Source organism: Halichoeres trimaculatus, unplaced genomic scaffold, assembly GCF_033239565.1.
Source record: "Halichoeres trimaculatus isolate MK-OKI-2021-1 unplaced genomic scaffold, fHalTri1.1 fHalTri1_scaffold_6, whole genome shotgun sequence".
Lineage (NCBI taxonomy): Eukaryota > Metazoa > Chordata > Actinopteri > Labriformes > Labridae > Halichoeres > Halichoeres trimaculatus.
Genome location: NW_027437184.1, coordinates 17628925 through 17656561, shown reverse-complemented (window position 1 = coordinate 17656561; position 27637 = coordinate 17628925). Strand labels below are relative to the sequence as shown.

The 27637-nt window shown below is 40.6% G+C and overlaps 2 protein-coding genes across 3 annotated transcripts in view; one reads left to right on the top strand and one right to left on the bottom strand.

The window, feature by feature from the left end:
* nrg2a (neuregulin 2a) overlaps positions 1-17529 on the bottom strand; it is a 78586-nt gene extending 61057 nt beyond the window's left edge. For both annotated transcript variants that reach the window (XM_074671495.1, XM_074671494.1), the window contains exon 1: positions 16123-17529. In XM_074671495.1, coding sequence (XP_074527596.1) covers positions 16123-16531 — 409 coding nt within the window. In that variant the 5' untranslated portion in view covers positions 16532-17529. The remainder of the gene's footprint in view (positions 1-16122) is intronic.
* A 1120-nt stretch (positions 17530-18649) lies between these two features.
* Positions 18650-26643, top strand: puraa (purine-rich element binding protein Aa). Its single transcript, XM_074671497.1, has 2 exons — positions 18650-18829; positions 23215-26643. Exon 2 carries the CDS (start codon positions 23295-23297, stop codon positions 24150-24152), a length of 858 nt encoding a protein of 285 aa, XP_074527598.1. The 5' UTR covers positions 18650-18829; positions 23215-23294; the 3' UTR covers positions 24153-26643.
* Positions 26644-27637: the final 994 nt, after the last annotated feature.

Here is a 27637-nt window from a genome sequence, read left to right as displayed (position 1 = left end):
GATTGAATCTCTGTATTTTTCCTCTTTTTAAACATATTTATGTCGCTGTCAGTCTGCATGTCTGCCCGTCTCCCCTGCCTGTCTCCCTCTTGCCCTCCTACCCCTCCCGGCTCAGGACGAGAAAGAGAGGTTTGTGTGACTGCGAGCAGATTGACTTGAAGATAGAGGCTGGAAGCAGATCTCTTCCACCTCCTCATTCTGCTCCCTCTCACCCAGATGAATAGACAAACAGTCTCCCACATGCTCTCACAGTTTATCAAACACACACCCACATAGAACCAGGTCTCCATGCAAACACATATGTGCGCTCTCACCACAGAGAACAACACACACTCAATCTAAGTGTCCGCGGGCCGACAAAGTATACACTCTCGCACTCAAATACTAACAGACCCCCTCAAATGCGCATATACGCATACAAACACACAGGTGCATCCACATGTAAATACAAGGAGCACATCGGTCAGTGATGCGTTCAGCGACCTGTTTTACAGTGTTTCTAATACAAACCATCTTGCCGCAGAAAAATCATACTTTATTTACCAACTTTTAAGGTCTCATGTATGAATCACATCCTCACAGTTTCATGTCGTCTTCCATTACGTACGTTTTTCAGAGTAAAACCAAATGACTAAACTTTTTCGGGCATCTAGTGCTCACTCGTGAGCAACAGTTAATAAGAATCTATTAAAGGAAAATTTACAACTTTTACGTCACTATGCTGGATGATTCACAAAACATACTTCAGAACAAACGGAAACTGAACTCTAGTTTTAAAGCAACTGTGAGGAACATTTGGTTTGTGTAACTTTTAGTTGAGCAAGCTGCGTCGTTTCTTTTTTGATTTCCTGTGGCAGATATGAGAGTAGTATTGTCTAAAGAAAAATCTGCTCCTGCTGTCTTTAAATGTTGAATGTATCACTCATTGTGACTCTTGTTGTTTCAAGTATAAACAAAGACCATTTCTTCATCATGCTCATCGGGTCACGGCTTTTATAGACAGAAAAACAACTACAGAGAAATTATCAATCATGTTTGCTATTTCAGTCATATAAACCTATCAATTATGATTGAAGTTTATTGCATCTCCAGCTAAAGACTACTCACAGTAGCTTAAAATGAACCAGTGGCTGATGTACTCTGTTTTAAATTTATTCATGGTGGAGTTTTCCAAGCATTGCCTCAAACTGCAGAGATGTAAATTCACATGAGAGAAAACAGAGGAAGGTTGTGCTCTTATCAGCAGCGGCCCCCCTTCAAAAACATGCGTGCATCCGCTCTCTGCTTTGCATTCTTCACATCAAATCAAATTCCTCTTGCGCTCTGCACTTGTCCTTTATCTCCAGAATGTGCTTTTAGAGCAGCACAAACATGTCACAATGAGGACACTGTGAGGGGTTTTCACACAGAGTCAAACCAGCTTCTTGGTCAAATCATTTGCATTTCTTGCCTTTTCTCCCTCTCATGGCTGAGGCTCTGCCTTATCCAGAGTCCGTCTTATCTCTTTTGTTTGTTTTTCACCAAATGTCGGCTTTTCCTGGAGAACAGACCACTACGCATGTGTAGAAGTTAGATCATGCCTTGGCGGCATAAGCTCAGATCAAGGCGGTTTCAAATTGAGTGGTGCTTGATAAGTGGGCAGGAGAGCAGCCTCACACTGAGCTCTGGCAGAACCAGACGCGGCTGACAGGAAGCCAGGTCTGCGGTAGGGTCATCTCGAAGCGACAAGACGGCCGCACGAGCACACAAAACCCCTTGTAACCCTCTCTGGAAGCAAATCCATGGCCAAGTGCAACATCCACTGACAAGCCCAGCGCTAAGAAGGAGGTCAAGACTAGCTGAAGCTGTAACAGGTCTAAATAGGCAAGCCACTGTTGTATGAGCAGCTTAGCGATGGCACAGCAGCAACAGAGCTAAAATCTAATAGTTGAGTTTAAGCCAACAGAGTATTAATTGTTTCCAAAAAGAACATGTAGAATTAATATAATGCTAAAACACTAGCTTTCTAAGACAGGGCTGCACATGAGCCTTGTGGCTTTGTAGAGTTTTGACAGGATAAAACTCTGGCTTTGTATTATTTTCATGGTACATTTTGAGTTGTTTGTAATGCTGGCTTGCCAACAGTGATTTTCTGGCCCATAGCCATTCACAGTATGATAACTGCCTGCTTGTGAGCCTAACATCATGGAGACAACAAGGGAATGAAAAGAAACATGCCTAGACAATGTGTAGCAAAAGTACACATCCCAACAGATGTGATGGCAGAAAAAAAAGAGGAAATGGGGCCTACAGGGCTCACACTGTGGGGACTTTCTGTAACACTGATCTGACTGGCTTTAACAAGTACGACAGACCTCTGACAGGAATGTTGCTTTCTCATTTAGGAGCAAAACACCCCCGGAGTTAAGGGGTATCAATATCACAAGGGAGATATATTCCTCTTTTGTCTGCATTTGCTGCAGTGAGGTGATGGTGAGTGTGCTGGTCTGTGGGCCAGCTGGGACACATCTCAGTTCACCCATACTCACACACACACACATAGAGAAACACACACACACACCTACTGGAGCTTGCTTTACGCTGCTCACTATCTTTCAACAACAAGCTGAGCAGAGACCAGACGGAAAGAGGTCCTATTTGTGCAGGAAGATAAATACACTTCTGCACCCAGTCCTGTCCCCTCCAGATTAGAGCAACACAATAATGAGCAGGAGCGCTAGTGGAAGGTCAGAAGAAAGTGAGGGTAAAGGATAGAGTAACAGGCAACTTCCAAAACACACACCAGCCCCACATACATGTTCATACAAACATACGTGTGGGCAGGAAGAATCACAGACAGACAGATTATCTTTTAGTTTACATCAGATCTTCTGGAGTTTTCTGTTTCTACATTTAACCATCAGTTCTGTTTTTACATCCATATTACGTCCATCATGTAATTCTGTGAAGATTTTGTATATCTTTGAGGTCATTCACTCTTGAAAAACTCCACACTTACAACCTCATGGCGTCACACTTCTCGGGAACAGCACGGAAGAGCCACTGTGTTTGTGTGTCAAGCGACTGGTCACCGTATAGTGTGATGATGCTGTGTTGTAATATGTTTAAGTATTCACATACACAGTAAATTTTCAGGAATGCATTTGTGGAGTTGTTTACAAGTGATTCTCCTCTGAGTCAGCGGTGTCATAATCTTTTATCGGCTCCACCAAGTTACGTGCAGGATTGTAACTCTCAATCCCAGCCAAATTGAGGCATGTTTTCTGTGATCCTGCTGGAGCTAACCTGGAGCCTGAAGAGCAGGAGACCCCTTCACTGTTGAGGGAAACATGATTTTTCTCTTGGTCCACTTCCAAACACTGCTAACATTCTGTTTAAAGTCTTTTCATGTTAAGACACACATCAATCCACACCTACAACATACCTGAGGAAACAAACCTTCTCTCAGGATATGTACTGTGTGTGTGTGGGGTGAACATGGCCGGACACGTCCCTTAAACACACCGGGAGGCGCCCAGCGGGAGTGCCGGCAGCCCCTCTTTTCAACACTTCGGCACGCTGCACACAAACACAGTTGCCCTTCCCATGGTCCTTTTGTTCCTGTGGTTTTGTTGAAGTTCCTGTCATGGACACTGTCAGCTCTCTCTGGACATTTATAATCTGCATATACACACTACCCTCACTCCAATGTAAGATATTAGTCGAGCCTGCATGGCACTACTCATGCTTTGATGACTGCTCATATGCAGACAAACTTTTAACACTAGCCACCTCATGTCTGACGCAGGAAAACATGCATATGCTTGCAGACACTGAATTATAGCAAATGTACTTTACAGAAATTCAGACAATTACCCGAAGAATAACACACCCAAGCACTGGCAAGCATCTACACAGACCTCGGAACAAATGTGCTTAAATCGCTTGCATTCCTTATAAAACTCTCCGAGGCAGAACTTGATGACTTTGAAGGAACTATTTTAAGTTTATCTATGTTTTTACAAAGATTATGGACTTCAAATCTACGTGTGCAGACATAGCTTTACAGTCCAAGTAACATGCATGTCACAGTCAGTTCCCTGTGTCAGAACACCAGACTTTATAACATGACCTAAAAAAAAGGCCAAAAAGGCAGTTGTCTGTGCCATCTTACCGTGACGTAACACAAACAAGCTTGCATTGACAGATAAAACCAGGAGAAGGTGAGAATCTGGTGCATGATGGGAGTGAAGCAGCGGCCTGTAAGTAAATAAATGCCAGAGAGTGAGTCTGCAGTGAAAGGTTATCTCCTGCACTGTCCTTCAGTGTCAGGCTGCTTCTTGTGAATCTACCTGACGCGTCGTAGAGACGACACAATGAAGAAGCAAATAAATAACCAGTGACCAGAATTTGTGCATGAACTAATTTAAAAATCAAACTCTTCGCACTGCATGCACAACAACACAAAAGCAAATGGTTGGATCTGCTGGCTGCAGATTTAAGCATGTAAGCAAACAGTACATTACTACTTCAACCACCTGCCTCTTACTACTTGGAAACCCAATGGTGATAGAGTGATAATTAGCTGCTCTATTTCTGCCAGCGACTTTGGCACCCTTTGTTGGCGCTTAAAATTAATAAGACATTTTCCTTTAACCTTCCAGCTAAAACAAGTCACCTTGTTTTCCAGAAGTCATAATTCCCAGGCAAAGTGATAGCAATATTTTTGCACAAGTTTTCAGGGGAACTGAAACCAGATTACTGTATTCCACCAAGACTGACAAAAAATTACAAGTATTGCTCAACTTTTAACCCATGTCCTCCACTGACATTGGCAGGAAAACAATGCATCCATTTACAAAAAAGTGAAGCTGACACTGCACCATAAATAAAGCAAAGCCAGCCATGCTGACGTTGAAGACCTTAAGCTGTTTACACAAACCTTTGATACCCTGCGATTGAGGATGCCTCCTGTCATCTATAAACCAGTTTATGGAATATTATGGAATGTGTTTTCTGCGCTGCTACGCCCACAGCTACAAAGATCTGCGAGTGAGAGAACACGGAAATTTGTGCCCAGCAGCCTCATCCTCCCTCTTTGGACTGAGCAATAGCAGGTTTCTTCTGCAACATGCCAAAACAATGTTGATCTCAGCCGTAATTTGTGTGATCTCGACACTCCTGACAACAAGCCTGGTGTTACAGGCAATTATACTGTTCATAAAAGAGAAAAGTATCCATCAGCTGTGAATGCAACCTCTATATGAGTTCGCAGAGAAAACAAGCTCAACAAGTGTTCAAAAATATATTTGCATGGCAGAGTTTCCAGTTTAACAACGAAGGGGGCCAATCTGCTTTATGGGGCTGCAAAAATGAGCTTAGCTTGGTTTATCAGAGTTATGCCTTTTACATGCATTGATCCAGAGCAGGATTACATGGCTAAACAGGGTTAATGATGGAGCTGTCGATAGATGTTAACAAAGCCAAGTGAACTCAAAATGAGGTTAACAGCCCTAAAACAAATTATTGGCAGCCCTTTGCTTCAAGTATAAGTCAATGTGATGCGTACATACAGTTTATGTAGGACACATTCAGGGCACAAACCATCATATCTTATGAGCTTTTCACATGCCAGACAGCACGCCAAAATACACATGCATAATGTTTTATTTATGGTGCTTAAATGATTTATATGTTTTCTGGCTTGTCTTGTTATCTGCTTTAAAATGGCACAAGTATGGTGATATACAGTCCAACAGCAGCAACCTCTTTCTATAAATCTCCATTTTTTACAGCACTCAGCACAGTGGATGATCAGTTTTTATGTCTGTTTCTGCTGTGCAGCGTTTTTTTTTTTGTTTGTTTTTTTTTCAGTGATGCTGCTATATCCTGTTGAAGGCTAGTACTATTTGTGGCTTTAAAGGGTTAATTTGGTCGACAACCTTTCATGCTGCGCACAGAAAAAAAACAACTTTTAAATAATTAATTACGTGCACTGGCTGCAGCCTGTGAAGGAAGAGTATTGCAGCCCAAGATAGCTGCAAATTACTGAATGATTCAAAAGGCAGGGTAAACTTAAACTGCCTTCACACAGCACAAAGTATAAAGAGAAGGCTGACATGAACACTTTACAGGCCACATTATAAAGTAAGTTCCTGATCTGGGTTTTTAGTTCTTGGAGTTTCTTTTGAATATAATAGGAGGGTTTAGGGATTCTCTAAGGCTGGTTCTAACTTTTAATGTTTAGCTAACTGTATGAATCAAGAAAAACATGTTTTACTCGGTTCATATTCTTTCTACAAATGGATTTAAAAATTGCTGATCTTCCTCTCTTGGAATAAGAAAGACTGGGGGCAGCTGTCCGTATTTTCCAACCACACAACTGCTCAGACTTATTACTTGGCATCTTTTTGACCTCAGTCCAACACCGTACATGATTGCTTGTCCCTGAGGGACACCATTACAGTTAGTTTAGTCAGAGGAACACATCCGCTTACAGCTGACAGCAGCATTAACAACAGCAGAAAGATGGCCTCCTCTCGTGAAACAAAGTACAACCCAAATGGCAGTGACTTTCACAGTTGTTATCCTGTACATAACTCCAGGGCCGAGCACTGACTGTAGGCTTTTCACTGTTTTTTGACACAGCTCCAGCCGCAGGGGCAGGGAGTCGAACAACTGCTGTGACATTCCCAGCAGACTCATCCCTTTCAACTTTTCGGTGTTCCTCCTGCTTCCTGATCCTGATCATATACTGCCTCATTGTGGTGAAGGCAACATTGTTCACTGGGTTGAAAAAGTCAGAGGCCTGATTATTGTAGTAGCAGAAAAGATGATGTAAACGCTGGTCAATGGGGCCTTACATAGTACTAGCATGTTTCTTTTTGTTGCTGTTTAGTTTAGCAGTACAATGATGTAAATTTGACTTTGTAATCTAACTTTAAAGGGAATATGTACAAGCTTAGTTGTTCTGAAGATCTTGAAGACACATCTGTGTGCTAATACAGTGGTAGCTTTCAGTAACACAAATGGACAAAGGCAATAAAGTTTGGTGGGACATTATCAAGAAATATCACATACAGTCTTTATAACATTTAAATTGCTGTAACCTGTAACAACTGTGACATATAAATAGTCCTGATACCAGTAATAACAACTTCAGAGAAGACGTACAGTTAAATGGTATGACTTCTCTGAGGTAAACAAAAAAAAAAAAAAAGACAAAAAACAAACAAACAAATCAAGGTTCTCTCTTTAAGTCTACATTGGGTGTAGCCAGGTTCCTCCCCATGTATAGGCTTTGTGTTAATACTAATATCACTGAAGTATATTCCTTATTCAGACCACGCTAACGTACTTAAACTGCAGAAACAAACACAACGTCCAGATTTTAAAACACCATCTACAGGAAGTCCTCTTTCTTTGTTTCCACATGGAGATTTAGCATGATGATGTCATCACATAAATTTGCACATGCTCAGTGCTGATTGGAGTAATCAGCAGTGCTAACACTCTGTTGATGCACTTTTATTTAAAAAGCACTGCTAGCTCTCATTACTAGACATCAAATGACATTAAATACATAAACATTTATGAGACTAGTGTTGTGTTTTTAAGCAATCAGCAGACGATGGAAGTTGACCATTACGTGATGAGAATCCCCTTTGTGGATACACAAACTTTATCGCCTCCTACTGGCCTTGCAAGTTTGTTTGACCGGGTCAATTATTTTTGCCTTCTCACAATGACCGACATATTCTGTTATAAAAAGTCATGTGGGCTTTTTTTTTCCCCTCAAACAGAAGAGGGAAATATCCTCTCTGAAGATATTAAAACTCTGTTCTAAATAGTTTTGCTGTTCCACAAGCAGCTTTCATCACATGTATGATTTGAAATCAGAGATTAATGGAGATTATTGGTTGGGACATTATGTATGACTACTAACTGTAAAACTAATCTGCATTCACACCACCAGCAGCTGACCCAATCCTCCTTCTCTGTCAGATGGTTGTTATCAGACAGCTGCTTACAAGCTGCAGAGCTGCAGCAGTACTGTAGGTAATACAGTACCAGCTTAGAAATGACGTAAATGAAATGCATAAATGCTTCAGTTATCACAAAATACAGTGTCCTCAAATAATCGCTGTAATGATAGTGTAATGAGATAAAGTGCATTTTCATGCTTCAATCATTCAGTTTTATTTAAGGTGTTCTGGTTTTCCCAGTTCGATCCAAACAAACAAAAACAAACTTGCAACCAGTCTGTTCTTTTCTTTACTAACTCTGCTCACTTGCCAAATTTTGTCTGTTTTCCCTCTGGCCTCCTAATCCTACAAATATTGTAAATGCACTGAAAATGTCGCTGAAGCAGTTTGCAGTTACGTTGCTTATTTGATATCAAATTAAAAGCCTAGAACTGCATGCCACTGCAGACTTCTTTCATAGCTCTTGTGCAGCTGAACTCATAAGCCCATTATTCTCCATGAGCCCGGCAGTAATTCAGTATTACATAATGGAAATTCATAATCATTCAAAGCATTGCTTTGGTGTGTTAAATCAAAGGCCATGTTTAACACACATCCAAAATGGTGGAAAATATCTGTCACAGTAGAGTGGGTGAAGCACTCATGTAGAACTAAACTCGTGTTTAAGAACTCATAATGGCTGGTAGTCCTTTGGATCTCTGTGGTGCAGCACATTGCTACAGAGAAAGGAATTGACAAGCACTTAGCTCCATGTCATGTCCTGAGATTTCACAAATGGGAAGCCTTTTTCATCATGGAGGTGGATATTTTTGTTGTGATTATAGAACATAGAGTACAATCCAAGATTATTGGATTACTGTAGTCTGTCAGAATGCAACTTTGTTTTCACTTTCTCATTTCTGTAAGTCTTCAAGGAGTGTAATCCATAAAATCTCCATGCACCGAGCTCCCGTTCTCGGAATTACTTTAGCCTAAGATGAACTCTGGAGCAGTATACCTGATGCCAAAAAAAAGGATAGGTAAAAGACAGAAAAAAACTTAATACAGTTTTTTTTTAAACTCAAGCTTCTTATTTCTTTTATCACAGTTTTCTTAGATTGACACAGTTATCATAGAACCATGTCACCTTCTGGTGCACGTGCTCTATCTGGCGACCTTATCAGATCTGAAACATTCGTCAGAAGTCTGCTAGTGTTAGGTACCAAACAAGCTTCTTAGACTTCTATCTAGCCAAAAATGGCATCAAACTAATCCCCTTCATAAAGGCTGAATTCCATTTAGGTGAGGTCCCAATGTTACACATGCCAAATTACAGTATCGGAGCTCCTAATGTTGGTTATTACGCCTGTGCTTTCCTTCAAAACTGTGTTATACTTATTGAACATTATAAACATGCAGAGAAATTTGCTGCAGAAAGACAAACACAGGCATTCATATCAAATGCTTAAAGATGCAGAAGCGCAAAAAGGGAGTCAGGCTGCTGAATTATAAACATGCAGAATCAAAAACGCTGATGGATAAAGCAGCTTCAACAGAAAAACACTGCATGTCCAGTCATCACCAATAGTTGTGCTCACGGCCTGCAGGGGGCAGTAAGTGGATCATGAGTCTGGTGAAATACATTTATGGGAGAAGATAATCTTAAAATGAAATGTGGACTCAGAGGACAAGGTTTTCAGGCCAAATGGGTTGAGCAGGGTATGGACCGAGAAGGACAAAATCTATGGAGGCATACAAAAGTCAGTTCAGGAACCTAAGTTTGCAGTATTGTTTCATGGCTTCTGTCCTCTTGGTACAGTTTACCTGTAAGCAACTTTTATCCTATAATTATGCTACAGTCTGAGATGTAACGCTGAAAAAACAGTATGACCTGATAAATCTTTCTTCTCCGAGTAAAAATAAGTTAGCTTCTCTTAAAGTATAATAGTCTCCTTTTCTTCGGCTCCTCTCTAGATAATTATTGTGCCATCATTTATCCTGACCACTGCAAACTAACAAGACAGCTGCCTGGCTACATTAGCTATCCAATATTTTTCCTTAACAAAAGAGACTTTGATGTAAAAGATAACCAGTGGCACCAGGCAGTTGTTTTTTGTTTTTTGTTTTTTATTTTTTTTACTAAAAAAGTTCAATAAATGAAGTTGGTGTCTAGCTAACGAAGGAACAACCCCCTGGCAAGCATACCTAAAAGTTATTCTTTGAACCTCTACACCAATAAACCCAAACACTGAAGGAGGGAGAATGTCCGACTTACCAAAGAAATAAAAATAAAAACAAATATATTTAAATATATATATATGCTGTTGCTGTGTGCCTTTCTGGAGCTATTTGTTTGCTGGCCTATAGCAGAAAGCCTGGATATGCTATCCATTCCTGGGGATGTCTATAGATGTGATAACTGGGTTATGCTGCAAGACTGAAAATATTACTGTAATGTAACATGAATTCTTGCAGACTTTGTAAGTGGATAAAGTTAGGTTGGTGTGTATCAGCTTTTCTAGGAGTTTTTCCTTTTTTTCACTCCAATGGGATCAGTATGTAGGAAATCAAGCTACTGCAATTCTCATCAATGATTTGTTCTACCCAGTCTATGGATAATAATTGCCATTTAAAACCGGATGCTTAGATTTTGCTATTTATCACTTTATTTTGGAGTTTTTAAAGTCTTAATGAAGAGGAAATGACAGTGGATGGAGTAAGAAACTAGGAAGTCGGAGTGGAGGGCACAAGCAAAGGACCATGTGATGGAGTCAAACCCATGCTGCTGCTTTAAGGACAACAGTCCCTGTATAAGGGATCCAAGATTCAACCAGCAAGTCTAAACAATATCACTTTATGTCATTTGTTTTGGTACATGGTATGGTTGACAAACTAAGTTTTTAATCAAAGTTAACTGTGGATTAAAAAAAATGGCACATGTTAATTTCAAAAGCACGCACAAAAGTTTCCTACAAAGTAAAAGTAGCAACTTAATAAACTGTATGTTTCTTTTAAAACGATGAACATAAGGACTGTACTGAGCTCTGAACAGTATGTTTGCTTTGCTGTGAAACGTGTTCAAGTCAGACAGTGCAAGCACACCACATTAGTGTATTATGACATGAGAAAGACAGCTTAAGCTCTACGCTAGACAGATCCTCTTAACAACAGTAACCATGTCTTCACCCTGATTATAGCAGGGCTGTGATATTAACACAACATTAGCAGATGTAGCACACACAGTTAAGCTGAGCACTGCATAAGCATCTAGACATGAGTATGACATTATCAATGCACAAAGAGTGGAAAAACTATGGCATTTTATAAATGAACTACAGTACTCACATCATGATGTTGAACCCCGTTTTGAGGGAAGCATTGAGAGATACTGGTATAACTATTCTGTACAGGGTTTACGTCATCTTAAGATTCAGTAAAGGTCTGATTTTTGCTGCGATGGAGAGTGTGTGTGACGCCTGGACTGATGCAACTTGAAGGGAGTGCTGAATGTAAAGTACTTCAAAGTGAACACTGAGGAGACCAAAGTTGAAGCAAAATAGAATTTTCAACTCCTCACTCGTGCATTAGTCATCTAACCTTAACAGACATGCTTTACAGTACTTTATAGACTGAATGAATCAACTGACACTGTAGTGAACCAGGCCAAATACTTGCCTACACAATACTACTACCATATAAATACAGCCGACTATCAGAACACTTCTGCAGGTTCTAGACACTGGACTAAATCATGCATAAACAGAGGCTGCTTTTTCATTAGTTGCTGGCATAAATCTCTCATTTCATGTTTTAAAGGCATTAAGGCTTCAAAAAACACCCCTTGTTCTTTGCTTTGCATTATTCATGCCCTGCAAACAGGTCTCAACCTCGACCTGTATCTCAACTCAACCACGAAAACTGGCCCTTTACAACAGAAATGTGACTCTCTTCCACGGAGCCCCAGTATGCTCACTCTGTCATAATGATAGCTTGTACAATGATGTCTTTAGAAATGTGGAGTACAGATCTGAATGATTGTTAGAGAGTGCCTAATGGGAGAAGAAAATGAGGGTCCAATTACTGAAAGTGGCCATGCCCTTTTTCAGAGATCTTATAAATATACATCAAGCTGTCTTGTCAGAGTAGAGAGGCCGAGCAGGGCAGAGTCTCAATAAATGACCTAGCGATCAGTGAAAAATAAACACAATACCCTAACCTCAGTGGAAACAAATCTTTGTGGCTCCAACTTGCAGGTGCTTGTTCATTCATACAAACAATTCTGTGCAGTAAGAGGAAAAACCCAGGATGGATCAACAGCTGTCATTCATGTTCTATGTCGAGCTCTTCTAAGGAACTCCATCAGTTCACAGAAAGATGCAGCACTCACTGCTTAGGGCTAAATTCTGCCTGTCTACCACCCCATTGCAGCAGCTGTGACCTGCATACAGTGACAGGTTAGTGATAGAGTGCGCATTCACAACAACAGTGTTCAGTTGTTTCATTTGTGGGGAATAAATGAGGCTTAATGAGCATTAATTAAATGCTCCGAAGAGAGGGACTGATTTGCACGCCTGTCAATAACAAGTATGAAGGCGGTTTTAAGGACGATGTGTTACTCTCAGACTCAGATGACCTTTTTTTGTACGCAAGTGTTGCACCAATTTGTACTGTACTTTTACAGACACAAAGCTGCCAACAGTCTGCATACACCCACACATATGCACACAAAATGCAGTTATGTAGGTCGCCTATGAGTCTATAGATGAAAAGCTGAACAACTACTACATTTGTTTTCCCTTGAGTTAGACTGAGACATGCAAAAAAAAACACTACAGTGATTCTTATTAAAACTAAAACAGCAGTTTTCAAATTGCAATTTGAAAGTAGAGCAAAGCAAGACCTCATTCCAATTGGAAATATAGTTGTTCTCATTAAGTCAGATGCAATTTTCTTTTCTGGCGTCTTATGTCATAGCCTCCATCTCATAGCCTGCAGATATATTCCATATTCAAGCTAAGCAGAGGAGTCAAAACAAGGTCTCATTCTGTGAAAAAAGTAAAATATGTATATAAAAACTTCATCATTTAAATGATGCTGAAATAAATGTTGTGTTACCATCAGGCATGTGTCACAAAGCAGCATCGGACTACCAGGAAATATTTGCTGCCATGAGATAATGTTGAATTCTTGTCAAGCCAGTATGCTACACTTATTTTCTTTGCATCTCAATGATATCAGAGGCAAAGTTTCTATGTCAGAGACACAGATTAACATGAAATGAACATAACATCTTAGTGTTTCTCTGCATTAGCTGGAACCCGGAGCTCCCAGCTGACTGAGTCCTGAGGAATAAGTGCAGGTGGTTAGCTCTGAAGGCAACCTGTTTATCAGGCAGCACTTGGGAACCAGATGACAACAACCGCATCATATTTAGAGCTGTACATTCAGTCTCCTGGTTTGCACACTTGGGAGCTTGTGAGCTCCCATTCGAGAGGGATTTAACGGGAGTTTGTGATGTGAGTTAAGAGGGCTATGAATCAATGTTCAACCCTGTCTCCTCAAAAATGTTTCCATGTAATTAAATTGCGTTCCTAATTAGGCAGAAATGTCAAAGCAATCATTGCTTGGATTATGTTTACAGACGTTTTTATGGTGGATGAAAAGCTAGATTTATGTATGGTGCTGGACACAGCAAAAGGTACATCAAGGCGGATAGTTGGCGTGCAAAATGCTGAACTGAAAAACATTCTTTGAGTTTGTGCTTGTCCTGAATAGATGTCAAGATTAAGTAATAAAATGCTTTATGTGAGGTTATTCAATACAAGCTTTGGTGCTGGTTAGGAAAAGACTGTTTGAGTTAGATTAAAACTATAGTTAAACGTCTCAGGTGATTGCTGAAAAAATGTGAACTATGAGAGTAGTGTGTGGTGCAAGATCAGCTACTGAGGCTGAAGACTAAATATGGCATTAGACATTTTGATTCATTTTCTAATAAAATAATTTTTATTTTCTATCAAATGTTTCTGCCATTTGTAACATAAGGAAACAACTGAACATGCAGAATCCTTTGCAAATAAGTTCAACATAGATGTTTTTTTGAGGTAATTTGACAGAGCCCCTTCAGGTTATGTACAAGTCCAAGGTTCACAGTCCAGGTCCATGGCCTGTCACATAGATGCACTTATTTTCTGTAATGAAGCTTCATATGAAAGAAAGAAGCAGCAAACAGTATTTTTGCTCTTCAGTCCCTGCTGAATTAAGGAGCGAGCACAAAGGGACCAGACGGAGTCAAGAGACTAACTGTTTATCTGTCTGTGTGATGTTAACATTGCATGTTCGTGGGGGTTCGAGTCACAAAAGAAACAATAAAGAGATTAAATACTCTGAGTGAGAAGCTCTTCTGTTACAATGACTCACATGAGCATCATCAGTCATGTACTTTGAACTACATTAAAGAGAGCTTCTACTGCCACAATGAGCGGGCGTGGCAGCTCTCAGGTAATACAGTGAGGCCGCCCTGCCTGTTTGATCGCGTCACTGACCGGCTTTGCTAAGTGGCGGAAAAATCAGCGGGGATATTTTGGCTGTTTGAGGTACTCAAGAGGTAATAAGGTCCATTTTGTGTCACCTCTCTAATGGGATGATGAGTTTAAAAGCTAGAGTGAGAGTGGCAAAATCAAGAGCAGAGGGGAGCATTTGTGTCCCATGAGTAGAGGCTAAGAGGATTTAAGGAGGCAGCAGTACGGGGCACACTTCAGGTTCCAGGCCACAACACAAGAGTGGAGGCAGAAATGTGTGCAGCATGTGATAGTAATAACAGAGTTTACTTTACATGTGTAGCACTTGCCCTAATCAGCTCAAAACAAGCAGAGAATAAAAAAAGATGAGATCAAGTTTTGTGCCAACAATGGGACAGTCTTTCTTACCACCTAAAGCACTTTAACAATGCCACTTACATTCACCTGTCCACACCACATTCACACACTCATGGCAGAGGCTGCTACACACATTCACAGACCTCTGAACCATAATGGGAGCACTTTGAGGTTCAGTGCCTTGCTCAAGGATACTTTGGCGTGTTACTGCAAGAGGCCCTGACCTCCTGATTATGTGAGAACCAACTCCACCACTGAGCAACAGCCACTAGTCTTCATTACCCTGCTGAAGAGTAAAGAAGACATTTTGTGCAATTTAAGCTCTTGGCAAGATGCACCAGCAGATCAAGTGACAGAAGGAAGGAAACTGTTCACTGATGAAATAAAAGTACTTTTAGAATTTATAAAATCCAATTTGAAATGAATAAAGTATTCCTTAACATAAATAAAACTTCATCTGATTTCTAAAAAGACTGCCAAACCAAAAAAAATAATAATCTCGAGCTTGTTTCTAACCTACTTGTGAATGAATCGCCATAAACGGAGCAAACCCAAAGTCTGGACAAATTCATGTTTTGAAAACTAACTGCATTTCTATCAGGTCCTCACCACACTCACACTGCGATACAGATGCGTTTGTGCAGGACTAGTAATACAATAGGCTGTGCCACAATGTGAGGTATTAAAGCATTAGAGCAGGACGTGAGCCTAAGTAGAGCCCAGGAGCCAAATTGCTTAGAGTAGCGTGATCCCCCACCAGCACCACCACCACCACCCACGTGATCCTGGTGATACGGGCCGCTGTCCCTGGTCCTGAAACTGAACTGAGTCCATGAAATGCATGTGCTCCATTTTTCTATAGGAAGCAGTGACACAATCTGTAAACAGCTTCTTGTTTATAAAGCCAGGGACAAAAAAGATGCATTAAAATGTGTCTTAAAGTGCAATGCGGGTGTGCAGGTTGCAGATAGTTGGATACACACGCACTGTAATTCCTCATAAGCAACAGTGCGAGGCGCATGTCCGATGTAGTTTGAGGGTAAAGAGAACGGGAGAGAGAAAGAGAGTTTGATTGATCATGTGGGCTATGGGAGCCTGCGAGAGTTGTCGAAAATTGCTGCATAGACGCCCCTCAGGCATCTATCTGGTTACTCAGTGACTCCGAACATTGCTGTTGACAGAATAACCACAAAACACCGGAGAACCTGTTACCAAAACGCCCTCAGCCAGCCGGGCTGCTAACACACCGTTCATTCTTCCGGGTTGTAGCTACTTCACCGGTAATCCACAATACATTCACTTACCGCAGTCCTCACACAAGATCTTCCCAACATCCTTTTTTAGGTTCTTTCCACTCGTGTCCAGAGGCGCGAACGATGCCTTGAAAACCAAGGGCTCGTCAGTGGGGTCCATGAAAAATATATATTTGTGGTTCTTCTTCACTTTGGTGCACGGAGCCTCGGATCCAAATTCCCCCACTGTGACGAGCTGTTCTCGCTCCAGACCCCCGCTGTTCTGGGGCCAAACATCCAGCACTTTGACATTCACACGGTACGGCTCCGCGGAGATGTTCACAGGCGTAGACTGCACCTTGCCCTCGATAACCACGGCGGATTTGAAAACCTGGTCCTGCAGGGAATTCAAACTCGGGGAGTAGCAGGCGAATGAGACCCCGATGACCAGCATGGATAAATGCACTGAATCAAGCCTCATGCCGCCTGCTTTGGCTCGGTGGTCGCTGGTCGCGTTGCGGCAGGGCTCTCTCGGCTGCGGGGCGATGGCGATGGAGCTGGGTTGAATGTAGAGACAGCGAGTAGGCTCCTGTAGCACGGCAGCGCGGCAGACCTTGCATAAGTGTCCATGCCATCGGGATCCGCTGCTTTTCGAGTGATTTCCAACGGGTAAACAGCTGGGTTTCAAATCCAGTCACTGCTTTCCGCTAATAATAAGGCATTGGAGACAGGCTAAGCAAGGAATTGGCGGATTCTCCCCTCCAGAAGATGCCCCCTATGCTGCCATAGTGTAGCCTTAACTGCAAGACGACGCCACTCTTATCTTTGCCCAAAAAATGCAGTGGTGGGGTACCGCTATGATGCTTTTCTGTATCATCTGCAGCGGAGGGAAAAGACGCAAAATGCTGCAGTGGAGCACAAGTTTGGTAGTCCACTCGCAAAAACATAAAGCCACGTTTCATTCCCAAAAATTAAGCATTATTCGTGCTCAGCAGCTTTATCGCTAATACGGCGCCTTCCTCCGCGGCTCTCTCTCCGCCTCCCCCACTAGCCACAGACGGAGAGGAAATAACGCCGATTGCCAAGGGGCTCTGTCAACAAAAAAACGCAGGATTGGAGCACCGAGATACAGGCAACCGATGGACCAAAGGGTCGATCTCCTCGCTCCCAAAACCCAGTTACTGTACGTCAATCACTCCATGGTGTGTCAGCAGCGGTGAGCTCGCATTATAATGAAACAAACCAGATCCTAAATCCATGACTGTCCCCTCCTTAGAAACGCATCTTACTGTAGCCAAGGCATCACTCCAACAAATGAAATCTGTTCACAATAAAAAATACAGCCGCTTATAGTCCAGTAGGCCTACAAAAATCATATGGCCGCGATGACTAAGGCTGCGAAAGCATCTCAGATTCTTCAACAGACTGTTTCGAATGAGTTTTGCGTCTCATCCCATTAAGTCATGCCCTGCATTCAGGTCACATTCACTGCTCTGCCTCTGAAAAAACTGATGTTGAAGCACCGCATTAAATCCATACAGATAAATCAGCTGCAACACTGGACTCCAGAGTGGAGAAAAACTATTTTTAGCACTTAAACTGAAAAGAATACACAATAAAAAAAAAAAAATTATGTGACTTTAATATTAAATTCAACTTGTTCTGTCTTGTTTTGGACAGTTTTAGTCACAACTTAGAGGCATTCTTCCAAAACAATCACTGAGGTATTATTATTATAAATATAAGTATTTTAGTCATGGTTATAAATGTATTTTTTAAGTATTTGGTTTAGTCTAAATACCAAATAGGATGCGGATACAAGACGTTGTTCTAGCAGCATTCACAAAGAGCGACATCTGCTGACCACAGCGTGAACATGAACACTTTGACACACATTTGCTGTACGTGCTGCTGTAAATCAAATAGCAGGCTAAAACTTGGAGAAAGCAACATTTCTAATCAAACATGCAACGGGATCAAATACGGTAGGAAGATTTTAGCAGTAACCTTCAGTTTAGGGAACTACTGTCTGAATGAGTTAATACAATAAAGAGCCAATTAGTCACCGAATAAACGCATGAAAATGAGGATGAAAAAAAAAAACACTTTTGCTGGTGTCTTCATCTGTGCGTATGCCCTACAGCCTTGAATGGACCTCGCTGCTCTCCGTGGTGCTGAAACACCACGAGGACTATGCCTGTAGATTGGTAGGTATAGGCACAAGCTCGTGGTGGTTTATCACTGCGTCAATAGGGGTCCTCTTTTTTGTTTAAAAAAGGGCCTGTTGTGTTTTTACAGCAACGCTATGACACAGAGTCCACATGAGTGCAGGGCTGTATCTTATCATAAAGACCATATATGTCTATTTAAGGTCGCAACATATACCCCCAAACTGTCCAAACTTGTTATAGTTTTGAAATAGTTCTAACTTCTTTAGACACAGTCCTCCATTACAGTTGCTGGAAGATGTTGCCCTACCTGTTACCACCATCTGCAATTTCCCAATACCACCAAAAGGAGGCGCACGTCTCCTGCGCTCCCACCGTGCGTGTTGACATCAGAGCTGAAGCGTGCAGCGTTGATCTCGTGCGTGCATGTGTCGCTCTCCGTGCCACGACTCGCCGTTTCTTGTCCATCTTGTGAAGCGCACAGGATCGGTACTCTGAGCTGATACAAAGGCCTGACAGCGGTTTTTAAATGTGTCTTTTGGTTTGTATCGTCCTCTGTTCCCCCCGGTGAGGCTGTGAGGCGCTGCGTGTGCAGATCCAGCGCTGTTGAGGTAGGTTGTGAGCTCTCGCTTGGTAGAACGACGCTGTATTTACATGTCATTTGGCTGGTTTCTCGCTTTCCTGCAGCATTTAAGTGTCCAAACGTGCGGCTAAGCATATGGCATTCCCTCAAAGAATCTGCAGAAACATACCACGACGGTATACATAGGTGAGTCCGACCTGGAATTGTATTTGGAGCAGCGTCACAGCGTTCCGGTGTCGGGATGTAGGGCAAAACTTTGTGAGGCAGCTGTCTTTTCAAACTGCTACGACACCTCTCCCGGGGCTGAATCTGCACAGGAAGGTTCTTCAGCGTCTTAATAGCACTGCCTTTCCTGATTCATATTATTATAAGTACGAAAATAGGTTATGAGTCTTTTACATGCAGATAGTTCAAGTTTGAATACTATATGTCTGAGCATCATAAACACAACGGCAAAGACACAGGGCCTGTTGGCTTGAGAAAATAAGACCAACATTCAACATTCTTTAAGGTGAGGTTAAAGTATAAGAGTTTATAATTTTATTTCATTTTTTTATTTTATTGTTCAAATTTTAAGAGGGCAGTAAATGAAAAATCTAATATGAGCTCAAAAGTAATGCTTCACATAGTGCAACTTCCGTAGGAAAATACGCAGCTTAGATTTATTAGCCTAAAAAACATTTGAGTTTGGATAAAGTTTTAGAATCTCTTATTCTGTTCATGCAGTTTTGTTTTTATCGCAACAGAATTAACCGATCAAGGAAATTAAGTATTTTACTACTTAAGTAAATTATTAGGCTTTTAAAAATATCAGAAATGTTGAGGCGAAGATAAACCAATCACATAGCTTTCATAAAATGCCAATGTGGGCCTGAAACGTAGCTACTAAAAAAAAAATAAGAATAATACAAATTAATAAAAAACATGCATTTGATTATTCAGTTCCATTTCCTTTTTTGGACACATAGATTTAGGTTGTCCATCAGGAGGTCCTAATACTCTACTTACCATGTTCACGTCCTCAAACGCATAGATTCGTTCGACTGGAGACCTGGTGACTGTGGAGCTGATCAGAAGGCCCGGCGACCTTTAATGCAGAAACAGCAGCGGGGCATATCAAAAATGATGCCAGGCTTTATAGCAAATATGAAAGCTTACAAAGATGAGGTGATAATAAAAAAGGAAAGGAAAATTTCAACTCACAACATGTACAGATAAAGAGCAGCAGAAATGTTAACCTAGCAGAAGGCTATCTTTATGTCTCGGCCCACATGTTATTTTGGACTGATCTTCAATCCTGCCTTAATTATTCTCATCAAAGCGTTTGTACGGTTTGTTAGATTACCAGTGATTATTCATCTAATGTAGATAACCCATGTAATAAAAGCAAATTCAACAGACTTTATATGACTTTGGCCTGATGACTGTGAGCATTAAGTTGTCACAGCAGGTTCATGTTTGCACTTCTCTTCATCTCATAAATTATCTATAATGGACTGTAATTTATTTTATTTCTGATATTAATTTTATCCTGTAAGGAAAGCTTTACTTTTCAGAAAAAAAGTTAAAATGTATTCATTATCTTTATGTATTGCAAATGTTTGGACATATGTTTGCCAATAGAAATGTGATAATAGAAACATTTTAACTGAATGTATTTATACAGCGACACTAATTTACTTACTTTTAATTGGAAAAAAAAGAAGAAGATATTTTAGTGTTTTAGGTTCTGTTAGACTACCTTGATTTGTATTGCTTAATCCATGATAGGCCTTGGGACAACCTTAGGACGTAAACACTGCAGTAACAGTCATGTTGTCAGTAAGGCTCTTTTATTCCACCTTAATCATTGGCCGTTTCATTTTTTATTATTGAGTATTATTATATTATTTTTTTTATTTTTTTTAGGGGGAAATGTAGGCCCTACTCAAAGCTGTACAGAGTAATGCCATATAAACTATAAAACACTGATAGAAACTCATAATGTATGCTTGGATAATGTTTAATCATGGGAGTTGACGAATGAAGTTATTTAGAGCTAGTTTAAATATATCAAAACTCAACCTTTCAAGTTAATAACTTGAAACGCACAAGAGGGTTTCTCAATGGGCGTATTTTAACACTTTCACAACAATCTTTAAAATATCGACTCGTCTTTTACCTTTGTTCCTTTTATGCTTTTATACTTTTTATTTATTTATTTATTTATTTTTAATTTAACATTTAAACCAGGAATTCTAATCGCCGGGTTTAGAAATTGCTATTTGTACTTATGCACTGTCAGCATGGGGCAAGCAGATTTTATTTTATTTTATTTATTTATTTATTTATTTATTTATTTGTACAAGCATTAAAAAAGATAAAATGCTCAGTGTCTCATGAACTGTTTAAAACCAGATAAAGAAAATAATAAAGGTAGGCTTTACATGTTCTATTGTTTCAGGAACTTTCAGAGCAAAAGAAGTTGAATTTGTCGCTCTGATGCTGCACGCGTTGTTTTGAGGGAAAAGCTTGATGAAATAAAGATACATACGATTCCTTTGAGCATTTAAAAAAAATTGCACAAATGATTTTATCAAGAGAAAAATAAACGCCTTTTTGTTTTGAATTTGTCATGTCTCGAAATCTATGAATGTTAGTTTTATGCTTATCACCTCCATTACACCACCAATCTGTCCATGACATACAGGGGTAATTCCATTCATCCTTTTTAACCTTATCTACATCTAAACATAAAATAAAGACACAGAAAATGATGTTTTTTTAATAAATGAATGTGCAACCCTCGTTGGCGCATCATGATGGTGCTGCTGTAGGAATTGACAACCTCCAACACTATTAGGATCAGGTGCCGTTTAATGTGATACACAATGTACGTCTAAATAATTAGAAGGTAACCTACTGAAAGGCCTGTAAGCCACTCAACGTCTTAACACAACGTACAGAGGAAGCTCAGACACCTACCTGGCTGAGGACCTGTGAGGATACATTACTAAGCATGAGGCCATAAAGTGACTAGGTATGTCACAATTTTATAAACTTCGGTACCTGGTAACACCAGGTACTAAAAAGGAAAAAACATTTTTTAATAGACGAGTCCCTCGAGAGCACGCTCGCGGTGAGCCGGTAGCACCATGTGCTAGTATAACATTAGGCCCAAGCGGATCGACTGAAGGCCTACAGTGCATGTGGGCTGGGTTGTTGCGAACGTTTAAAGGGGCGTTGATGTTTTTTTCCTCAGTGAAAAAAACTAGCTGACCCCAGCACAGTTCACCTCAAAGAGAAAGCTCTCAATAAAAAATTTCAATGACGACTTGCGAAAGAAACATGGACATTTTATTAATTTCAGTAAACTGAATGTGTTAGGCTACTGATATTGACAAAGTAAGTTAGGTGCGCATTGCTTTGACTAAATTGTCACAAGCAGCATATAGCCTACTTTTTCTTTTTTTTATGTGTTCGTTGTTCTGTAGGCTATACAAAGTAAAACAGCTAACTTATCCCTTCTCCAATCTGAGAAAAGAAACGCACCATAATCATTTCTGTAGAGTATTTTAAGTTTAGAGAAAAAAAAACATTGTGCTGCTTTTAATAATGGTATGCTCAAGTTGCTTTTAGATGATTATTAGTGAGAATGGGGAATCTAAAGCTTGAACAAATATCAAAAGGAAAAGACGAGGAGGCTGTACCCTGTATCATTTCAGATGGACATGTAGTAGGCCTGGCTACCTTAAAGTTGATCAAAGTTGGGGCGTTCTCTTTAGTTCTTTATTGATCTGATGGTAATAAGTGCACATAGGCTAATTGTTGGTTTCGACGCATCCAGCATTATGTGACGTAGGCTAAATAACGGGTTATGACTAGAAATACTACAACGTTGTTAATTTGGGTGGTACACATGCCTATAAATTAAATTCAGGCCCACTAACTTGTCCAGGACGCAGTTGTCATTGAATGTGAACATATACATTCAATGCCGGTACAGTATTTTCCGATAAGGCTATGAATATCTCGAAAAAATGTGAGTTTGGCCTTAGCTTGAGTGCTGAAAAAATTGCGGTCGAAAATGAGGTGTATGTTTAAACTAATTCACCTTGTATTTCTTTGTTTTGCGTGCACAGAGTGATTAGTCAAGTATATCCCCTGTGCTATAAAGACAAAGGGTATTTTCTCATCTTACTCTTAAACCGGGGGCAGTCTGGGGTCTTTTCAGGTGCCATAACAAGAATCAATTTCAGAAACGTTGTCAATGAATGGGAAGTTAACAATGCTGCACTTCTTTCGTAAAAAACAGGCTTAGGTTTCGTTTCTCAGTATTTGACAGCTCATGACATTACACTTTGCAGGAGAAAAAGCAGCGTCCTCGCTCTGCATTAACGTCTCCCCCCTTCGCCTTGCTTTACCTCTGTGTAGATCTCGCGAGAGCTCCAGCGTTCGCTGTGGCTGGCCGTGGCTTTGCAGCAGACACAGGGAGAAGGCAGGCAGGCAGCATCATGGCGGACAGAGACAGTGGAAGTGAGCAGGGAGGAGCAGCCACGGGCCCAGGCTTCGGTTCCATGCACTTAGCAGCAGGAGGGGCGGGCTTGGCTTCCGGGCTCCAGCATGAGACACAGGAGCTGGCGTCGAAGCGGGTTGACATCCAAAACAAACGCTTCTATTTGGACGTTAAGCAGAACGCAAAAGGCCGCTTCTTAAAGATAGCAGAAGTCGGGGCCGGTGGAAACAAGAGCCGCCTCACTCTCTCCATGTCCGTGGCGGTCGAGTTCCGTGACTACTTGGGGGACTTCATCGAACATTATGCCCAACTGGGTCCGAGCAACCCGGGACTGGTACAAGACGAGCCCAGGCGAGCACTCAAAAGCGAGTTCTTGGTCCGGGAGAATCGGAAATACTATATGGATCTGAAAGAGAACCAGAGAGGACGGTTTCTGAGGATTCGACAGACCGTTAACCGGGGGCCCGGTTTGGGATCCACGCAGGGCCAGACGATTGCTCTTCCTGCCCAGGGACTTATTGAGTTTCGTGACGCTTTGGCCAAACTTATTGACGATTACGGTGTAGAGGACGAACCTGCAGAGTTGCCTGAAGGGTCATCATTGACTGTGGACAACAAACGGTTCTTCTTCGACGTTGGATCCAATAAGTATGGTGTGTTCATGAGGGTAAGCGAGGTGAAGCCAACGTACCGCAACTCAATTACGGTGCCCTACAAAGTGTGGTCCAAATTTGGGAATACTTTCAGTAAATACGCCGAGGAGATGAAGAAGATTCAGGAGAAGCAGCGGGAGAAAAGGGCATGCGAGATGCAGCAACAAGAGGAGATGCAGGCGGACGATGGGGACGAGGATTGATATAGAGAGCAAAAAAGATGCAAGAGTAAAGAAAATAACAAGAGAATATAATTAAAAACTCTACTGTATAAAGAAAGAAATCTAAAGATTTAACTGTAATGGTTTAACTCCAAGGGAGCATCACCCACAATATAAGAAACCCCCACAACCTGACAGTTATGACATGTTGTCACTCATCGCTGGATGTTACCCCACTTATCCACCATTAATACAGTAACAGGCTGCTAAACAAAGTAATAACATTATATTTGAACATTGTTTCCTACTTGACAAACAATATTGAACTGAGTGTTTATTTCCCTTATTAACAGAAAAACTTTTGTACCAGTTAAAGCTATTGTAAAAAAAAAAGTGTTTGCAATGTTCAAATGGAATTATTGCCGAGTTCAGAGGGGAAAGTGTTTCCTTTTCATGTGAGCTAATGACTTCAGCACAAATCAGATATTTTAATTTTTAAAACCAAAATTCGAAAACTTTGTAAAAGGTTATCACATGTACTACTTGCCATCCTATTTACCTTTACCTGTGAGTAGAGATGTGTTTACACATGAATCATATGAGGGCTAGGCCTGCTTCAGAAACTGGTAATATGTCATGCAGTATGAAAGGAACATGTAGGCATTTTCATGAAATGAAATAAGTGCTCTATTTGTTGTGCAATATGCATTGCATAAAAATCAAATATATTTAACTGGTCAAAAAGGATTTGACAGGATGACATTTGCCAGAGGCATTCAAAGAGATATTAATATTGTAATTTTGTTTCAGTTGAAATTGTTGCCATGCAGATGGTTATATATTATAGACTACCTTTGTGTCTCGTTGTTAATGCAATGTGTTCATTTTAAAGGTACTAAATGTGTATTTGATAGAGGAAATGCAGAGACAACATGTAGCAAATGGCCTGACATGCAGATTACTCGACAAGACAAACCTTACACATACTGTGCTGATTGGCTTGGTGGTCTGGAAAAAAAAGAGGCACAATTCTGTGGAGCATTACTGGTTTGCACATCTGAAACAGAGACATTTTGTGATCTTGTTCAGTCATCAAAGTCCAAGTGGTGCCAAGGAGTGCTGTTGCTGCATGTTTATCTGCACTAAGATAGATTTTGTTGGTCTCCCAAAATATTGGCTCAAGGACCCTTCCATATGTATCTTTATCTGCCTATAGTGTACGAATCTCAAGTTCGAGTACCAAGTGACCTCGATCTGAAAGCTTGGTGTAGTTGTTGTGGAAGTTGTTTCAAAGTGTGATTGTAAAAGGAGCAAACCGTGTGAACTGAAATCAAAATATCACCTTCAGTCTTTGAGGAGGGCACTGAGGAACATGCCTGGATAAGCCAAGGAGAAGAGGGTCCAAGTCACCTCTGTGGATGTGCCCATCCCTGTGTTAAGAAGGTGTTAGGTTCTATGGGGCTACTTTGAATACATACTCATGGCTCTTCTTTAGATTTGTAAGCCCAAATATCTACCTGGTGGGGGATAAGATTCAGTTTTGGTCAAATTGTAAATATTTGGGCTGCCACATGGAGAAACAACTGGTTTTCGTCCAGTTCAGTCGCATCTCATAGATGTGTGATAGCAGTTTTATAAACTCTGTCAGTAAACTCCAGAGAAACTGGCAACAATCAGATAACGTCAGATTTACCTCAGCATTGAATTAAACTATTGCTCCCATGTTTAGATTGACTGGAAACCAGCAAACTAGACTGTCCTTGACCACCTATTTTTGGAGCCTAGCCTAAATGATACCTGATTGGGAGCATCCTCTTCAGCATATAAACAACCTGGTGCCTTACACACTCCGCATGCTTACACGCTGGCCTGGTGCTTTGGATCGCAGTTTGGCTTTTTTTTTTTTTTTTGTGACGTTTTCTCTTTCTTTCTTCCATTCTCGTGTCTCAGCCCCCTTGTGTGCTAGCGCACGACTCGTGGTGCTAAAAGGGTTTGTTAAAAACTCTTTAAAAAATATATAGGAGCAGAATTCTTAACTTTTTTTCTGCTACCTTCCTCCTTCCCTAACTTCATTACCATCCCCATTCCCCAGCCATCCAGGTATCGGCCTACATGTAAACATGGATAGGGGTGGTCACCTAGATGCAAGATGATGCAGAAGAGTTGGCTCTACACTAGCCAAACACATTAGCAGGAGGAGCAGGGGCTGATTGGGAACATCAGTACAGGCCTGAATGATATAAATACTTGTTGGTAAGCCCCCTTTCAAATGCTCGTTCTATGGCTTGGGTAGTTTTTGTGTAAGCTGTAAGTCGCTCAATTAATGGGGAGCAGCAAGCATGTCTTGTTTTGTTTTTATTTGTTTTATGTAGTTTTACCTTTTCAGCGTTATTCCACATTATTTGTAATTTTGGAATGTTTTCGCCCACAAAAAATATATCTATTTTTTCTGTGCAACATTTCATCACTGTGTGCAATATCGTATGTGCCAATGGTGGCAATATATGTATATCAATTAAATATATGATTACTATTTGAAAGCATGTGGCTGAATTCCATGTTTATTTCTCATGAAGGAGTTGTATGCCTTTATTTGCACTAAGCTCCATCCTAGGGGACAATATAGAAAACCGAGGTCTTAGCAGCCTGTTGGGTTTAGCAGTTCACAGAAGTACTTTAACTTGAAACAGAACAATGTCACTGCAAATACGCCTCTCTATAGGAAACTTGGGTTGTTGAAGAAGACCATAAAAAGAATGGAGTTTTTGTGAAAAGAAAAATGTTTTAAAAACAGTGAAATCTCCATTTTAGCTTTAAGCTAAGAAAAGGTGCTTCAGTCCAATCTCTGTTAAGGTGTATGGTGAACTGTCTTCAGTGGTTGTTGTGTGTAGCACTTTGCTTTCCCAGGTTAATGAAATGCCTGACCAATACTTGTTTGAATAATCTCAACAAAGAATGTCGTTCTCTTATCTTTTTTTTTCTTCTTTTTTTTTTCTTTTTTTTTTTTTTTGAAAAGAGGGTTATTGATTTACTCATCTGGTTTTGATGCATTACATTTAATTTATGTACATTTGACAAATTTTAAAAATAAATTTAATTTACCCATGAGGGAAAATCTACATTCAACATGTATGTGTTTTATATGTTTTGTTTCTTGTTGGAAAAAATCTTCCCAAACTGTCTACGATTCACTGATGGAAAGTGTCTAATTTAGATGTAGTGTTGTCCAAAATGTCTGACTCTACATTTTCAATGGTGCTTATTACTGAAGCTTAATTTTACAGCCTTTCAAATGCAAACTTTGCACTGACAAGTACCTGTTGACTTCTTCACAGAGATTTTTACTTAAGTACTGTATGTGTAACAGCAGGCTGTAAAATAAAGCATAACTTTGTCCTCTAATTATCCTGACTTCGCATTTTGTGATCATCTGTCTGCAAAGACCACTTAAGCTCATGTTCTACAAAGAAATTTGAGGTTAGTGATCACAACCTGACAGCATTTAAATGTCTTTACCTGTCTTTTAG

Coding starts and splice junctions, on each gene's coding strand:
- puraa (XM_074671497.1), top strand. CDS start 23,295: ATGGCGGACAGAGACAGTGGAAGTGAGCAGGGAGGAGCAGCCACGGGC.